Source organism: Dunckerocampus dactyliophorus, chromosome 2, assembly GCF_027744805.1.
Source record: "Dunckerocampus dactyliophorus isolate RoL2022-P2 chromosome 2, RoL_Ddac_1.1, whole genome shotgun sequence".
Lineage (NCBI taxonomy): Eukaryota > Metazoa > Chordata > Actinopteri > Syngnathiformes > Syngnathidae > Dunckerocampus > Dunckerocampus dactyliophorus.
In genome coordinates this window covers 47,468,410-47,486,607 of record NC_072820.1, presented here as the reverse complement: position 1 = coordinate 47,486,607, position 18,198 = coordinate 47,468,410, and the positions used below count along the sequence as shown (strand labels likewise).

Genomic DNA, 18,198 nt, shown 5'->3' with positions numbered 1-18,198 from the left:
AAGAAGTGCTGCAAACATTTGACAGGCAGTACGAATGGCCTGTGAGGAAAATACATGTCACAAACGCCCATTACACAAATTGACAGAGTGAAAGAAAGAAAGAAAGAAAGGGAATATTGCATTATTATGAGACACAGACCTGATCAAAATCTTAAGACCAGTTGAGAAATTGCTAGAATTTGCATTTTGCACATTTGGATCTTAATGAGGTTTTAAGTAGAGCTACAATATGCAAAAGCAAGAAGGGGGAGTGAGACAAAAAACATTTGGAACTTGTAATTTAAACAAAAAAAAAACTGAAATAGGTTGTTTATCACCTGATCAAAAGTTTAAGACCACAAAAAGCCAAAATCTGCTCAAAATGTTCATTTTCTGTCAGGCATTCCCACTGTCATGCCCTCCTGATGGTAAAGCTAAGAAGCTTTCTCTTTTTCAACGTGGTGGGATTGTGGAGCTGCATAAGCAAGGCCTCTTGCAGCGTGCCATGGCTGCTGAGGTTGGGTGCAGTAAATCAGTCATTCTACAATTTTTGAAAGATCCTGAGCATTATGGAACAAAAAAGTCAAGTGGTAGACCCAAAAAAATCACACCTGCACTGAGCCAGAGGATCCGATTGGCTGCCCATCAAGACACAGGGCGGTCTTCCTCCCACATTAAGACCCTTACTGGTGCCGACTGCAGTGCAATAACCATCAGACGCCATCTGCGGGGAAAGGCTTTAAAAAATAAAGAATGAGTTCAAAGACCTCGTCTCCTTCAACGCCACAAAAGTGCCCGTTTAGACGTTGCCACGGAGCATCAAACATGGGACATTGAAAGGTGGAACAAAGTTTTATTCTCTGATGAGAAAAAATGTAACCTTGACGGTCCAGATGGCTTCCAACGTTACTGGCATGACAAGGAGATCCCACCTGAGATGTTTTCTACCCGGCACAGTGGAGGGGGGGTCCATCATGGTCTGGGGTGATTTTTCATTCAGTGGAACACTGGAGCTTCAGGTGGTGCGGGGTCGTCAAACGGCGGACGCTTACGTGCAGGTGTTGCAGCGGGCATCCCTCATGACTGAGGGCCCTCGTCTGTGTGGTACCAGCTGGGTTCTTCAACAGGACAACGCTGCAGTTCACAATGCTGGCTTGACCAAGGACTTCTTCAGGGAGAATAACATCACTCTTTTGGACCATCCTGCATGTTCCCCTCATTTAAATCCCATAGAGAACATTTGGGGATGGATGGCAAGGGAAGTTTATAAAAATGGCCATCAGTTCCAGACAGTTGATGCCCTTGGTGAAGCCATCTTCACCACTTGGAGCAATGTTCCCACTAGCCTCCTGGAAACACTCGCATCAAGCATGCCCAAAGCCATTTTTGAAGTGATGAACAAGAACGGTGGAGCTACTCATTGCTGAGTCCTACTGAGAACATTTTTTGTTCTGGTTTGAAGAGTTTTTTGTTATTTTTTGAGCGATGGTTTTAAACTTTTGATCAGCTGATAAACAGCCTATTTCAGTTTAATTGTTGTTTTCAATAAATTACTTTTTCAAAATGCTTTTTGTCTCATTCCCCCTTCTTGCTTTTGCATATTGTAGCTCTACTTAAAACCTGATTAAGATCCAAATGTGCAAAATGCAAATTCTAGCAATTTTTCAACTAGTCTTAAGTTTTGATCAGGAGTGTATTATCATAACGCTAGTGATTTGGTTGGTCTCAAAAAATGTTGAAACAGTATCGTTTAGCGTCAGTTTGTGGGACAATAGACATTTCAAAACGCACCTGCATTGTTTTGTGACGCGGTTAAATAAAGATTGGCAAATCATATTTTTCATTGTACTTTTAAAAAAATAATTTTTTTGTTACACTGTAAAGAATATTGTACTTATAATAGAAATAATAGCAGTAGAAATGAACTTGAGTGCAGACTTCTGCATAAGGGTTTGCAACATCAGGATTTTGGAGTCCAAATGAATCATTAAATTGCCTTGAAATCATTACTCAAAATGTGTTCCTTTTTGTTTCATCACATTAGTCATGTAGTTCACTACTTTACAGTAACTTTGCATTTTTGCAGCTGTCAAAGTGATGTTTGTCATGTTTTATGAGTGACGATTATACTACTATCTACAGTATTGTAGCAATAGTACTAATATTATAAATGATGTTTTTTCAGGTAATAGAGAAATGTCTCAGTCACTACCCAAGCAGAAGAAAAAGTCCCAACAGTATAAAGGCCAGAAGAAAAGTGAGTAATCTTCTTGAACAAGAGCCATCTAATGTCTGACTTTGCATACTTTTCATCAGGTGTCTGCCTTAACGTATGATTGGGTGTCATACACCTCTTCTGTTGCTCACCTGCTTGTCGTTGATGATGTGCTCAGGCAGTGTCCTATGATTTGCACAGTGCAGATTGAATTGGGCAATTTGTCCATAATCGTTTTTTGTATTATATTATATACTGCTAAAAAAAATTAGAGGAACACTTGGAAAACACATCAGATCTAAACTGGGGGAAAAATGATGTTGAATATCTTTCCTGATAATAAGTGGGTGATGTATTAGTAACAAAATGATGCCACATAATTTGATAGAAATGAGGGGGGAAATCAAAGACACCCCAAAAATGAAAGTGAAAAAATGATGCAGCAGACTGGTCCATTTAGCTAAAATGTCATTGTAGCAACTCAAAATGATTCTCAGTAGTTTGTGTGGCCCCCACGTGCTTGTACGCATGCCTGACAACGTCGGGGCATGCTCCTAATGAGACTACAGGTGGTGTCCTGGGGGATCTCCTCCCAGATCTGGACCAGGGCATCAATGAGCTCCTGGACAGTCTGAGGAGCAACCTGGCGGCGCCGGATGGACCTAAACATAATGTCCCAGAGGTGTTCTATTGGGTTTAGGTCAGGTGAACGTGGGGGCCAGTCAATGGTATCAATTCCTTCATCCTCCAGGAACTACCTGCATACACTAGCCACATGAGGTCGGGCATTGTCGTGGACCAGGAGGAACCCAGGTCCCACTGCACCAGCGTAGGTTCTGACAATGGGTCCAAGGATTTCATCCCGATACCTAATAGCAGTCAGGGTGCCATTATCTAACCTGTAGAGGTCTGTGCGTCCTTCCAGGGATATGCCTCCCCAGACCATCACTGACCCACCACCAAACCGGTCATGCTGAATGATGTTGCAGGCAGCATAACGTTCTCCACGGCATCTCCAGACCCTTTCACGTCTGTCGCATGTGCTCAGGTTGAACTTGCTCTCATCAGGGAAGAGCACAGGGCACCAGTGGTGTATTTGCCAATTCTGGTGGTCTATGGCAAATGCCAATCGAGCTCTACGGTGCTGGGCAGTGAGCACAGGGCCCACTACAGGACGTCGGGCTCTCAGGCCACCCTCATGGAGCCTGTTTCTGATTGTTTGGTCAGAAACATTCACACCAGTGGCCTGCTGGAGGTCATTTTGTAGGGCTCTGGCAGTGCTCATCCTGTTCCTCCTTGCACAAAGGAGCAGATACCGATCCTGCTGAGGGTTGAAGGACCTTCTACGGCCCTGTCCAGCTCTCCTGGAGTAACTACCTGTCTCCTGGAATCTCCTCCATGGGTCCAGGTACCGCAGTGATGCCCTGGTCCAGATCTGGGAGGAGATCCCCCAGGACACCATCCGTAGTCTCATTAGGAGCATGCCCCGACGTAGTCAGGCATGCGTACAAGCACGTGGGGACCACACAAACTACTGAGAATCATTTTGTTTTGCTACAATGACATTTTAACCAAATGGACCAGTGTGCTGCATCATTTTTTCACTTTCATTTTTGGGGTGTCTTTGATTTGCCCCCTCTATAGGGTGATCATTTTCATTTCTATCAAACTATGTGGCATCATTTTGTTACTAATACATCACCCACTTATTATCAGGAAAGATATTTTCCTGATAAAGATATAAGATCATTTTTCCCCCAGTTTAGATGTGTTTTTGAAGTGTTCCTCTATTTTTTTTTGAGCAGTGCTCTTTCTAAGCCATGACAAAAGCCCCCTTTTCCAACAAATGTCCACCAACGTCTACCTAAACAATGCAGCATTTATTCCTGACCGTACTGATTAGTGTCTTGTACGATGATTTACCATATCTGCCTCGGCTGATTGTCGTTTGGAACACTATTAGCTAGCTGTATTACATCAGGCTCAGCTTGCCATGTCTGAAAAGTGCATTTCTGAAAATACGTTATATCTTTTCATAGGACAACACGAAAGAAAAAACTATTGGATAGAATGTAGTTAGTGTAAAGCTTGGATAACAGCTAAAAAAACACTGTATAAAACACTGTAATATGCTTTCTAAAACTTGTGCAAGGATGTTGATTAATCAATGGTACGTCATAATCGGCCGGGCTTTAATTATGTCTTACTATCGCCTATCATGTACGCTATATTAGGTAATACGAGGGTACAGGTGACCACAGAGGTGTTACTTCATTTCTAGAGAGCTCTAGTAATGTTAAAAGCGACTGCCAAAATATTCATTAATACTGAATCCTACTTTTCAGAAATGGACTTATTGCGATCAGGCCTGGAACCAATTAACTGCCATAAACGAGGGATGACTGTATGTATGATTCGCGTTATCGGATCAATATCGGCAGCAAAGTAAATTAAACAAAAATAAAATACTTCTGGATATGACGCTGAGCATGTGCACTCAACTTCCTTGGTGGAGCATGACGTAAAAGCGTTGTCTGGTATTGGCCACCGTGCTGCAGCTCACTTTCAGGGTGTTGGCAGTCGTCGTCGAGCCTACAGCGCAGGCCGCAGCCCTGGGGAGCTGTTTAAATCGGTCTGGGTTTTAATGGTGGTGTGAACAAGTTGTGACCTGGGTGTGTTGCGTGTCTGCTTATGTTTTGAGACGCTCTGTGTACACAGCATGCAGGTCTGGCAGGGTAACGCCTGTGATTTTCCGCTCTTTTGGCCACATGAGGCAACTGTTTCCTGGTGTGTGCTGTGCAGCTGGCGTACCACACTTTGACACACAGGATGCTCTCTATTGTGCACCTGTAGAAGTTCACCAGGATTTGGGAGTGCAGACCAGCACCATTCAGCCTCCTCAAGAAGAACGGTCTTAGATGAGCTTTCTTTACCATGTGCAGGGACCACATGAGAACTCTGCTGATGTAAATACTGTACTATACAGGAACCTTGGTTAGCGTCATTCATACGTTCCAGAAGGGCCGACTCTTAACTTTAAAGAGTGGGCGGTTATTATACACTTCAGCCACAGGTACAGTCATTGTTACACACACTGGCCTGCCTCACTATTTCTAATGTGTCTCTCATCCCTCCTACAACCTGTCTTAACTATCAACCTGCACATTACAATCCTATTGGAACAGACATTACATTCCTACTTTGCTACGATTTAGGTCTTGAATTGAATAGTATTTCTCACCTTCAAAGTTCTGGCACCTGCAACTTTTTTGCAGCCGTCCTAAATGCATTTTTAAAAACTGCAGATTCCTTGAACATTTATCAATTTACAGTGCGCTTGAACGCCTAATCAGCTCAGTGCTTAAAAGGAGGCGTTAGATACAGATTTGCTTATCTTTCATTCTGCGTTCTATGAACAAATAAACCACCCAAATATCCATAAAGGGATAGTTAAAGGACTTTATGACTGGAATCTGTCTATAGTGTCCCAACTCTAATGTAAAAGAACCATCAATTCTTCACAGCAACTGAGGCACCAATGTGGGGCTGCTTAGTTTGGGCACTCGACTAGTTTATTACGATAACCGAGACATATTTGTGACCAAAACACAATCCTACAAAAAACGAGCTTCAAATGTATTATGAATGTTAGGACATTTCCTTTTCAAAGATCCCAAAACCTGAAAATTTTCCTTTTTTCCATTAACAGTTGTGGTCCAAAGAGGAGCACAGGAGTATGAAGAAATAGAATAAATTGTACTGCAATGAGTCCACCAAGCAGCCATGTTAAATACACAATGTATATTTTTGGAATGAAGGAATGTGTCAGTATTAACACTAGTCGAAAAAACATTATTAAATGTAATCACTGAGGATTAAATAAGAGCAATTGTTTTTGCAATCCGTAATGACCAGTCGATTCATCTGTTCAGTTTTCAACTATCAAAGCAAGCATTTTGTCTTTGGTGGGAAAAAAACAATACTGTGGTTTTGTTTTGATGTCATGGCATTATTACCAACAATATTAGGCATTTTCTTATTGCTTGTGGATGCAAATATATCAGATCTGAAAGGAAAACTGCACTTTTTTTTATCCACAATCCTTACATGAAACATGACCTGACATGGCTTTCTCTTTTCTGTGCATTCTAAAGATAGGAAAACAGGTTAAAAAAAAAAAAACATAGCGTGTGTGAGCTAACAATGCATATAACAGGTGTATTGTTTTATTAACTTCTTAGCTGAGTGAGTAAATGTTTATTACAAGTAGATTATAGAAATACTGTTTTACTAATTTGCTAACTAAATGGATGAACATCTATTTAAATAGGTTATAGAAGCACATAAAGATAAAGTGCAGTCACGTAATCACAGTCAGCACTTACTATGCGGGGAGTGCATGTGCTATTTTGTATGTACTTTATTTATCCCACAGCGGGGAAATTTACTTGTTACAGCAGCAAGACAAGTAAAGAGAACAGTGTAAAGAAAGCATAGTGTCTACAACATGGTTCAGGTGGTGCAGGTGTTGTAGAGCCTGACAGCGGTCGGTATGAAGGACCTGCGGAACCTCTCCTTCTTACACAGTGGGTGTAACAGTCTGGTGCTGAAGGAGCTGCTCAGGGAAACAACAGTGTCATGTAGCGGGTGAGAGGTGTTGTTCATGATGGATGTCAGCTTAGCCAACATCCTTCTCTCCCCCACTTCCTCCACGGAGTCCAGAGGACCGTCCAGGACAGAGCTAGCTCGCCTGATCAGTCTATTTATCCTGCTCCTGTCCCTGTCCGTGCTGCCCCCTCTCCAGCAGCCCACAGCATAGAAGATGGCTGAGGCCACCACAGAGTCATAAAAGGTCCGTAAAAGAGTCCTGCACACACCAAAGGACCTCAGTCTCCTCAGCAGGTGGAGGCGACTCTGGTCCTTCTTGTAGAGGGCGTGGGTGTTGACGGACCAGTCCAGTTTGTTGTTAAGGTGATCACCCAGGAATTTGTAGCTGTCTACCAACTCTATGTCCGCTCCCTGGATGTTCACCGGTGTGAAGTGAGATGTTTTCCTCTGGAAGTTAATGATCATCTCCTTTGTCTTGCTGGTGTTGAGCTGCAGCTGGTTAAGCTCACTCCAGCTGACAAAGTCCCAAGACAAAGTTGTAGAGAAAAAGATGCTGATGAGAGTCCTACCATGTCAGCTAAGATGCAGTTCTCAGCTGATGTCATCACACACATCACTGAAGAGTGCGAGGGATAAGATATGTTTGTCTACTGGGGCGCAGATAGTCTGAGGAAGACAACTACAAAAGGCAGAGGCCAGGAAGCCACAGGCCACATTAGGAGAGACAGTTAGCCCAGATATTCGAAGAATGTGAAACTATTGTCTGACATATTTTCAATACATTCTCTAAAGCAGTGGTTCTTAACCTGGGTTCGATCGAACCCTAGGGTTTCGGTGAGTCGGTCCCAGGGGTTCGGCAGAGCCTCTGCCACAGAGGTTAAGAGACACCGAACCCATCGTGTCAGTTCGTGATGACTCGCCGCCGCTTAGCCATCACAGGCTGCAGATAATCACGTTACATTACATTGCTTGCCTTGGACAATCAGTGCTGCAAAGAATTTAGCGCGCTCATGGTGCGTTCCATTTGTACTTGGAAGTCGGAATTTCCGAGTTCCTAGTGGGAACGCCCGACTGAAACACCCCCCGAAGTCGGAATGTTCAACTTGGAAGTCAGAGCATCCACACCACCTCTGAGTTAACAATCAATGATGTGCGTGTGTGTGGGTGCGTAGGAGTGTGTATGTGCGTGCGTGTGTGTACTTTTATTTATTTATTTATTTTAGTTATTTATTTTGGGGGGGGGGGGGGGGGGGCATACAGGGGTTTGCTCCGTGGGGTCAGGTGCTGGGCGATACATCTCTGCCGCCCGTGCCTCCGCCGGGTGGGTGGAGGGTGTGCCTCCTGCATCCCTTGGCGGGGCGGCCCTGTGTCGGGGGTCGGGCGGGGGTTGGCCCGGGGCGGGCCGGGCTCCGCTCCCTGGGGGTGGGGGTGGCGGTGGGCGGGAATTGGCGCTTCCGGCGCGGGCGGGCTTCTTTCCGGCTGTGGAGGCGTCTCTGGGCCTGCCGGTTTGTGGCCCCCGGTACCCGTCTGCCTTTGTGGGGTGTGATCTCTCGCTGGTCTCAGGGGTTGGCAGTCCTCCGGCCCGCTGGCGCCCTGTCCTTGGCTGGGATTACCTCTCTTCGGCCCCTTACTGGTCTTCCCGGGGGCGGGGGGGGGGGGGGGGGGGGGCTCTCTGGGCTGGCTCTTGGGGCACTGATCTTTGTGCTGCCTGCCCCTATGGGCCTGGTGGCCTTCTGGCGGCCGGGGCCCGGCCTTGCTATTTGGGGCGGGGCTCTCTGGGAGGTGGAAGGCGGCCCCTTTCCTTTCATGCACTCTCAGTGACAATCACACGCCCACACATTCCTGCACCTTTATATATATATATGAAGTCTTCCTCACATACAGAGATACCTGTACATATGCACACTCACAGTACATACGTACTTCCCCACATTACTCACTGAGTTAGCCAGGGTGTTATTATGTTGTTGGTTTTATTACAGCGACGGTGATATCAGCAGTATGACTATATATATGTATGTGTGTATGTGTATATATATATATATATATATATATATATATATATATATATATATATATATATATATATATATGTGTATGTATATATGTGTATGTATGTGTATGTATGTATATGTATGTATATGTATGTGTATATGTATAATTTTTTTTTTTTTTACAATGATGTGCATTACAGTAACTTTGATTCTATTCACTATCATGGATAATCATTTCATTACTACAGTTATGTGTGACTGTTTCAATGCGGTATTATCATGGTGATCACTATCATAATTCATCATTTCATGACTGCTATTGTGTGCGACTGTTTCAATGCAGTATTGTCATTGTGATCACTGTCATAGTTCATCATTTCATGACTGCTATTATGTCTGATTGTCATTGACAGCTTTGTCATTGTGGTTGTTGATATTGATTTGTCCTTTATCCTTGTTCGTCTTTATAGTTGTCACGGACATTTATTTGCTGATGTCGTTCTGTATGTTTCTGTTGTTCTGTCACAATTGTTGTTGTAGCTGCTGTTGTCCTTGTCTCTTGTCTCTCCCCCGCCCCCCCGTTTCCTTTTCTCTTCTTCTCTGTCCCCTCCTGCTCCGGTCCGGTCGCTCCAAATTTGCTTTATAACAAGCATCAAGGTCGAATAAATTTTGTATGACAGGGGAAGTGTATATCACACTTCTCTCTGGCAGAGTAAATCTGTTGAGCACTTGACGGCATTTAGGTATACAATTCTATCTGCTTTAAAGGCTGGACAGGACAGGGGTAAAAAAAACAAAAAAAACCAATCAATGATGGCTGCCTTGCATGTAAACGGTAAATAATCAGTAAATAATTTATAAAAAATATTGATATAGTGTAAAGTTTTTCTGACTTGGCAACTGGAACGCTTTTAACTTGGAGATCACGCCACTCTCACTCAGACTTCCCAGTTCCGAGTACAAATGAAACGCACCATCAAGTCGTCAACGTGTGACTGATGTGGTAGCACGTTGTGTGATTTCGTTCTTAATATTTTAATCCATACTAACTATGTCGCGCAAAAAAACAAAGTGGTGGGACGAATATGTACAGCATGGATTCACATGTATCACGAACCATGATGGGAGTCAGCGTCCTGTCTCCGTCATTTTGTGCACCAGTAAACAATTATATACCTATGTCTTGAATTTGAAAAACAATTATATTTTATTTTTCCACTAAAGAAGGGTTCGGTGAATGGACATATGTAATTGGTGGGGCTCGGTACCTCCAACAAGGTTAAGAACCACTGCTCTAAAGCTTGTCAATTGGAGTGGGACTCTTATTCCTTCTCATAAATTGGTGAACACGTACGGGGATGTGAAATTTATTTGACAGAGTGGTCCATGAGACCTCTATTAGGTTGCGGAGAATTTTATCTCCAACACAGGACACACTTATTTTGACTATAAAGCCCTAAAAAAACTCCAAAAAATGCCAACAACTGACCTGTATGTAAACCACGATACAGCAACACTGTTATTGTAGCAGCTAACACGAAGAACTATTTTTCTGGCGTAGTGATGCAGTGCCTCATGCCACTACAGAGAGGTAACACGCCCACTCCAAAACAATGCGATAGGACATTCATCTGTGCTGACTGGGAAACAAGAACAAGCATATGAACAACTACAAATAGACAACCAAATTATCTGTAAGTATTAGCCCACATTCCATGTTTTGTTTATACACGGCTCAATGGACTGTGTTAGGATATCATGTGCTATGTGCTCCATGTATCCAATATCATGGTGACTTACTGGATGGAGACCAGATCTGGTCCACCTGGTCTTTTCTAGTTGAGTTTAGGTTGAAACAAGTTTCTATCCCTGTGGGGTTTGTTAGTGCTAACAATCCTTGTGATGCAGTCTCTTGGAGCAGTGTCTTCCTCACCATACACAGGAAGCCTTTCCATCAATGGTAACACTGTATGCCACTCAGTGCAGCAGAAACACTCCATTTCTGTCAACATGGCTTGGGAAGCGCCACATTTACACCACCAAGTCATGCTGGTGCACTGACTTTGTTAGCTCCCTAATGCTAACTGGTTTTCTCTCTTTAGAACGGACAGAAAAGGGAAACCGTGTGTTCATGTTTGCATAAGAATTGTGGATAATAGGCAACATTTTTAAAAAGTGGAGTTTTCCTTTCAAGACAATATCAACCTTAACTGCAATGTTGTGTACATTGAAACGTTGTCATTATTGTGTGTGTGTGTGAGACGCAGTGTGTTAGTCCATTGTTGTGCAAGTTCTTCATCTGCTGCGTGGCACATGCGTACTGGGTTTGTGTTTTAAGAGCTATTTTTACCAGCTGCAATGTCAGAGAAGAAGTTTATCCTCTCTGTGCGTGCGTGTGAAAAGCCCTCCCAGAGGCGTAATGTCCCATTTCCCACAGTTTACATATTTTAGCAAGAGACAGTCAAATCTATCCTAAAAGTGGACAAAAAGCCAAGACATTTGGCGTGAAAGTGAAGAGCCAGGTGACTACAGGTGCCTGGCTATGTGCACATCAGTAGAGGTGCCCCGCGCGTAGGCGGCTCTGGACAGCTAGGGTACCGTCATCACCCCTGCCTCCTGGTTATGACCTTGAGGTGCAGTGCACCTGTTTTTGAATACTTCACCTTCATAAACGGACAAAGATGAGTGCATGAGATGAAAGCAGCGTGCCGCCATTGTTCAGTAGCGATAAGAATGATGCTGCACTTCAGGTAATAAGCAACTTAAACTTACACCTTCCTAAACACTGAAAACCAGGGGTGTCCCGAGTGCTTGTTCTTTATTGGCTCGCGGCTTGTTCTAAAGATAAAAACAATTAGATATATTATTGGGTGTTACACTCATTTGCTTTGTCACCGCAACACAAGCTTACTATAGCTTTTAGTACAGCGTACTGACCGACACTGCTTTTAGCATCACATCAAATTGGCCTTCAATGCTATATACTATAATGCTATATATGCTATACGCCAACATTTTATTTTTTGAGAATTTTTAATAATTGGAGAATTACCTGCCAGTAGATTGCATTTGCATTTCCATGCTTCATTTTAAAAAATAATTTAACACAAAAGCTACGTGGCTGCACGGTGGCCGAGTGGTTAGCATGTTGGCCACACAGTCAGGAGATAGGGAAGACCTGGGTTCGATTCTTCGCTTGGGCATCTCTGTGTGGAGTTTGCACCTTCTCTGGGTACTCCGGTTTACTCCCCCATTTAAAAACATGCATGTTAATTGGTGACTCTAAATTGTCCATAGGTATGAATGTGAGGGTGCATGATTGATGTCTTTGCGATTGGCTGGCGACCAGTTTCGGGTGTACCCCGCCCCTCGCCCGAAGTCAGCTGGGATAGGCTCCAGTATAGGACCGCGACCCTAGTAAGGATAAGCGGCATAGAAAATGGATGTATGGACAAAAGCTAAGCAGTTTTATGTTTTGCATTTTGTTCCCTTACTGTAGAGAAGCGTGACCAGAATACTGAGGCCCATACCGAAGCGTGAGGGTGCCGTGCAGTTGCACCCCTGCTGTGCAGAGAACACATGAAGGACATGAAAAACACTACAAGATTTGAATGAAACTGTGGCCACACAGTCAGGAGATCTGGAAGATGTGGGTTCGAGGCTCCAGTGTAGTTAGCATGTTCTCCCTGTGCGTGTGTGGGTTTTCCGGCAGTTGCGTGTTTTGTTTTTGCAAGAAAGATCACCTCCCTGTGTTTGTCTCCTTTGTCTTCTTTGCGGGGCGCTCACTTGCCAGACGCAATGTCAATTCATGTATATTCAACCAATCCAACCTCACGAATTATGCGCAGCCTCGCAACTTTGTCCAATCCCCACAACTTCTCTGCACATTTTGGCCAATAAGCATAGTTTTTGTCAATGGAGTTTGTCCCCGAATAGCGATCAAACACACACAACTTTCTAAGCAGGTAAATGTGTCCCTGCCTTGACCACCTATGCCCTCACTTCCTTGTTTACATTGGCAGGGATGTGATAATCTCTCAATTGCCAAAATGAATTAATCATGATTAATCCCCATTTAGAACTACAATGGTGTATTTTTTTGCATGTTTGTCACACTTAAATGTTTCAGATCATCAAACAGACTTAATTAGTCAATGACAACACAACTGAACACCAAATGCAGTTTTTAAATGAAACTTTTTATTATTAAAGGAGGGAAGAAAATCCAAACCTACATGGCCCTGTGAAGTGATTGCCCCCCCCCGTTTAAACATAACTTCACTGAAACTCCATTTTCTTTGGTAATTCCATCATTGGAGGGGAGCAATGCTTCCGTCTGTCAATTTTAAACTTTTCTAGCAGCCACATTTTTACTAAGCCAAGTTGTGTGTTTAATAGCATTATGACTGGTTGGGAAACCTTTGGGGAATGCCTTGCTTATTAATGATTTCACTCTAACTTATCTGGTAGCGATTATGAGCTAAAGTACAACATTTGCAAATTGTGTAGTTGTGCAAGACTAAGTTCCTCGTAGTGCTGACTAGGGTCTGGCAGCTTGGTTCCAGATTACCAGGGGCTTATTCAAATAGGCGGCGACCGTGTGATTACAATGTAATGTTTTGCACTTTGTCTCCTATGATACAGAAAATAAGCCCTGAGACATGTTAGTTGCCTTGATATCCTGTGTATAATATAAGCCCCTGGTAGCTGACCAGAGTTTGGCTTGATGTTTAGAAAGGAAGATTCCAGTCGGTCGACGGCCCTTCAGTCAGGCAGGCAGGAGGAGGAGCTTCTCAGGGGATGAAGAGCAGAGTCCACCTCCTTATGTCAAGGGGCCAGCTCAGCCCCAACTCCGAACCCACGCCCACCAAACCCACAATTCAGGTAACATCACACTGTTCACGGAGATGGGCCCTCTGAGGCATGTCCGCTGCAGGAGCTAGTCATCCGTTTGTTGGTCAAATGGCGTTTCTTTGGGACTGGTTTTAGCATACGCTGCATGTGTGACCACTGACCTGTTTATTTTTGACTCTCCTCACATAATATTTTCTGTGTTCTGTGTTGGCTGGCAAGTAAAAGTAGCTCGTGTCTATTGCAAGACTCGTGCGTCTGTGACTTGTCCAATCTGAAGCAAATCATAATTGGGGTGTAACGGTATGACATTATGACGGTTCGGTAGGTACCTCGGTTTGAAGGTCACGGCTCGGTTCATTTTGGGTACAGTATAGGAACAAAATGCTTAGGCTTTGTGTAAACGCCTTTAATAATTTTTAAAAAGAAACATTGAAAAATGCAAACTGCTGGCAGGTAATTCTTAAATAAATACAATACTCAAATAAAAAATAATAATAGGGGTGTTAGAAGATCTCGCAACATTTAACTGTGACAAGATTTCTCATTCTGTAAAAAACTGTCTCATGGGCGCTACAACTGGGATGATAAAATAATTAATCAATAATTAATCACACAATAAAACAATGAACTTGATCATTTTTCCAGCCTCAATGTGCATGCGTGTCTCTTTTCCTCGTCTCCAGCCTCCAAAAAGGCACGAAGGGGTCACTCTGTGCATTGGTTGCAGCACCTTGGCACGTTTGTGCCATAGAACAACTGCATGAACGGAGTGAGCCCTTTTGTCAGTCATACAGTCTCTGGTAGCTGGTAGGGCTGGTAGCATACTCGCTGTGTGCAGAAGAGTGTAACGTCGTAGAAATTAAATGAGTAGATTGCAATACACAGTCGTCCCTCGCAATATTGCAGTTCCATATACTATATCTGCTTCTGTCCACCAGAGGGAGCCAGATGAGCCCAGAGGGAGGCTGACATCATTGCAGCGCCCCAGCAGCAATAAACAATGAAATGCTTTGCTGGGACGAAATGCATGATGGGATGAAGTTGAAATGGCTGTTGTTTTTACTTTAAACTCGTATTGGTACTTGCCTTGTATATTTCTTAACTAGCTTTTGAGTGTTCAGTGTGATCATTTGAGCCTTCTTTGTAAGATGACTCCGTGGGTCGGACTGTCGTGGGTCGGACTGTTATACTGAGTAATGACCTGTGGTGTCCAATGGGTTGACAAGCATGTGAGCTTTCTCATAGCTCATGGTTGGCTCCTGTCAAATAAAGAACTGCCTGGTCCTCACGGACTCATTCACGTCACTAAAATGGCAATTTTATGACGTGGACATGTGCATCCTATATTCCGGAGCAGAATATAAATCAGTTTTTCTCGATAAATTAAGTCAGTGCGGCTTAAACAGGGGTGAATCTTATACACCGGAAAATACAGTATATAACTTGTTAGCATATCTACATGTGGGGCTTTACAAAATATCAAAGTGGCAAAGTGGCATTTTTCACTATGTGGCCCTCGCTGGAAAAACGTTTGGACACCCCTGCTCTTCCTACTCCTGTTGGGACGTGTTGTATTGTGCGAATATTAACCTCGTATTATTCCAAGTCTAGCTTATTAGCAAATAAACCGTACCATGCAAGGTTTCTTTATATGAAAGTACGACGATACGGACAAGTCCAACTAGGCCCGTCACAATAATCGATAAATTGATTAATCGAATGATAAAAAAACAGTTTGATAATTAGGACGCCCTGGATAAATTGACATGTGCATGTATGCGTGTCTGCTCGTCTATCTGTGACACACAGGCTGATGACAAGAGGGTTCACGCTGCATGTGAATGTGCGCATTGGTTTTATAGTGAAATGAATGGAGAGAGTGGGCTCTCATCTCATTCAGCCTCTTTGTGCAGGCGGGGCTACTTGCTACTAGCTACTCTATGCTCGCTACTACCTATGGCATATGCCTATTACCCTAGCTGCAGTTAGCTCCTTGAGCCAGCATACGCTAACATGAATGACAGCACAAAAGCGAATGCCACAGCCACAGTGTGGGAATATTTCGGTTTTAAACAGAATGAACACGCTGAGCACATTAACACAGACGACCGACATGGACAGTTTTCGTACTGGGGGAAAAAAACACTGATGGAGGTGCTCAGGCAGCGGAGCCTTCGTCCCGACAGTCAACGCATACTGAGGCTTTGGGTCGGCAAATATAACAAACCAGTTCAAAATGGTGCGTGCCCACAGAGTAGACAGTGTTGCGCTGCATTACAAAAACATTCATACAGGCAACTTCTGTGTCAAGCTAATGTGGCTCACACAGGTACACCGGCGTACACTATACTAGTACCATCTAGTGGTTCAAATGGGAATGACACCTCTCATGACTACGATGAATGGAAAAATAATATTCAATATCGACGGTAATTTGTAGCACAATTATTGACCATAAAAATGTGTTATCGTGACAGGCCCAAGTCCAGGGAAGTCCCACAGTAACAATTTGTAGTAAGTATAAAGTTCAAGTGTCACTGATTGTGGCTGAGTTGCAGGCAGTGTTACAGTTACAGTCCCAACTCAGCGAGCGTGTGAATGTGAGTGTGAATGGTTGCCTGTCAACGTGTCCTGCACTTGACTGGCGACCAGTCCAGGGTGTAACATGTCTTTCACCCAAAGTCAGCTGGGATAAACTCTTATTTCTATTTCTATCTCTCCATGAGCCTGAACCATAGAAAATGAATGGATGGATGACATGAAGTGTAGCATTGGTAGTTCCAGCTTAACCCAGTCCTCATCTTTCCAAACAATGGTGACACATTGTGCTTGGCACTACTAGCTGTTGACTACTGCTGGCCAAAGGCTGGGCTGCACTTTGCATAGCAAGTACGTAGGGGCCCAATGATTTCCACATTAACAAAATCGTGGACGGACTCGTGAAATTGGCCAATAAAAACAAAATTTGCTGTTAAACGCGGAATCTCTTGGACGGTTACCGAATGTGAATGAATTTATGTCATTTCCCTGGCAGACTGCTCAATCGTGGCGGAATCTCATCCCAAACACTAACCCGCCCACTCCCGAACTATACATGTTGAAAACGGTGGCCTAAAACACCGGCAAAAGTTGGCCAAAATAGTATAATAATTAAAAAAAAACATTGTCTTACGATAACGCCATTGGAATTGCATCAGTGACTACATGTTCCTTAATCACAAGCACGGGCATTACAGCTTGTTGAAGGTTTAGCCAGGCTCCATCCATTTCTGAAATACTGGGTCAAATTGGCCAATGATGTACAGCGGTGCCTTGGTTAACGTACTTAATCCATTCCAGAAGGTCCGACTCAAACCAAAACAGACTCTAACCAAAGCAAATTTTCCCATTGAAAATAATCCAATTCGTTCCAGACACCAAAAATGTTAACACAAAACACATGTTATAGACAATAATTATCGCTTTATATGCAGAAAATGATGCAAAAGTAATTACAAATGAATTGAGAACTGGACATTTAACATCACTTTGAACTAGTTTTGTTGGGTGGAAAAATACCCACAAAACCATCAATTAACCAAATAACACAAAATAAACATTATTCTGCTCCAACCACAATTTGCAAAAATAAAAAAAAATATACATCAAACTAAATGTCAACATTCTAGAACCAATAAACATGTACCTTATGGTTTAATATAGAAAATGAAAAAGAAAAAAAAGGCTGGCAGCTGTTTGTCACACTTAAATGTTTCAGATCATGAAAGAAATGTAAATATTAGTCAATGACAACACAACTGGACAAAAAATGCAGTTTTTAAATGAAACATTTTAATATTTAGAGAGAGAGGAAAAAAATCCAAACCTACATGGTGCTGTGTGAAAAAGTGATTGACAAAAACCGCTCCTGAACAAAAAGAACATTAAGGCTTGTCTGAATTTTGGCAGAAAACATCTTGGTGATCCCCAAGACCTTTGGTAAAATACTTTGTGGTCTGACGAAGCAAACGTTGCACTATTTGGAGGCTGGGTGTCCCATTACATCTGCCGTAAAAGTAACGCTGCATTTCAGAATAAAAACATCATAGCAACAGTAAAATATGGTGGTGGTAGTGTGATGGTCTGTTTTTTTTTTTTGTTTTGGTCTGGGGCTTTTTCACACAGGGCTATGTAGGTTTGGATTTTTTTTTTTTTCTCCCTTAACTCATTCAATACCAAATAACAATTTTTGTGCAAGGGGCAAAAAGAGGTGATGACGCAGATGCACAATAAAAGAGGTGACGTTTCATGCGGTTTAAAGCCGTAAAAACAGCCACGTGGCAGAAGTGCATTTGGTAAGAGCTCGGCTTGCATCTTTTCATGCGTTAACGTGCTTGACAGCAAGGAGGAAGTGAGAGAGCGTGGAGGATTGTAGTGTGCAGAAGGTTACGCATTGTAAACAAATGCAACGCATGCACACGCGCATGTGAAAATTGTAAATAGCGCATGGTGTTGTATTTGTAAATAAATTGTTATTTTGATGTAAAACAACTTTTTTTTGTGTTTGTG

General features: G+C 43.0%; 1 protein-coding gene across 5 annotated transcripts in view; it reads left to right on the top strand.

The window, feature by feature from the left end:
- Window positions 1–18,198, top strand: part of mbtd1 (mbt domain containing 1) — a 62,678-nt gene that overhangs the window by 29,432 nt on the left and 15,048 nt on the right. Inside the window, exons 15-16 of one of the 5 annotated variants that reach the window (XM_054758478.1) lie at window positions 2,165–2,236; window positions 13,531–13,680. In XM_054758478.1, the coding sequence (XP_054614453.1) occupies window positions 2,165–2,236; window positions 13,531–13,680 (222 nt within the window). The other 4 variants (XM_054758518.1, XM_054758509.1, XM_054758500.1 and 1 more) reach the window with 4 other exon arrangements.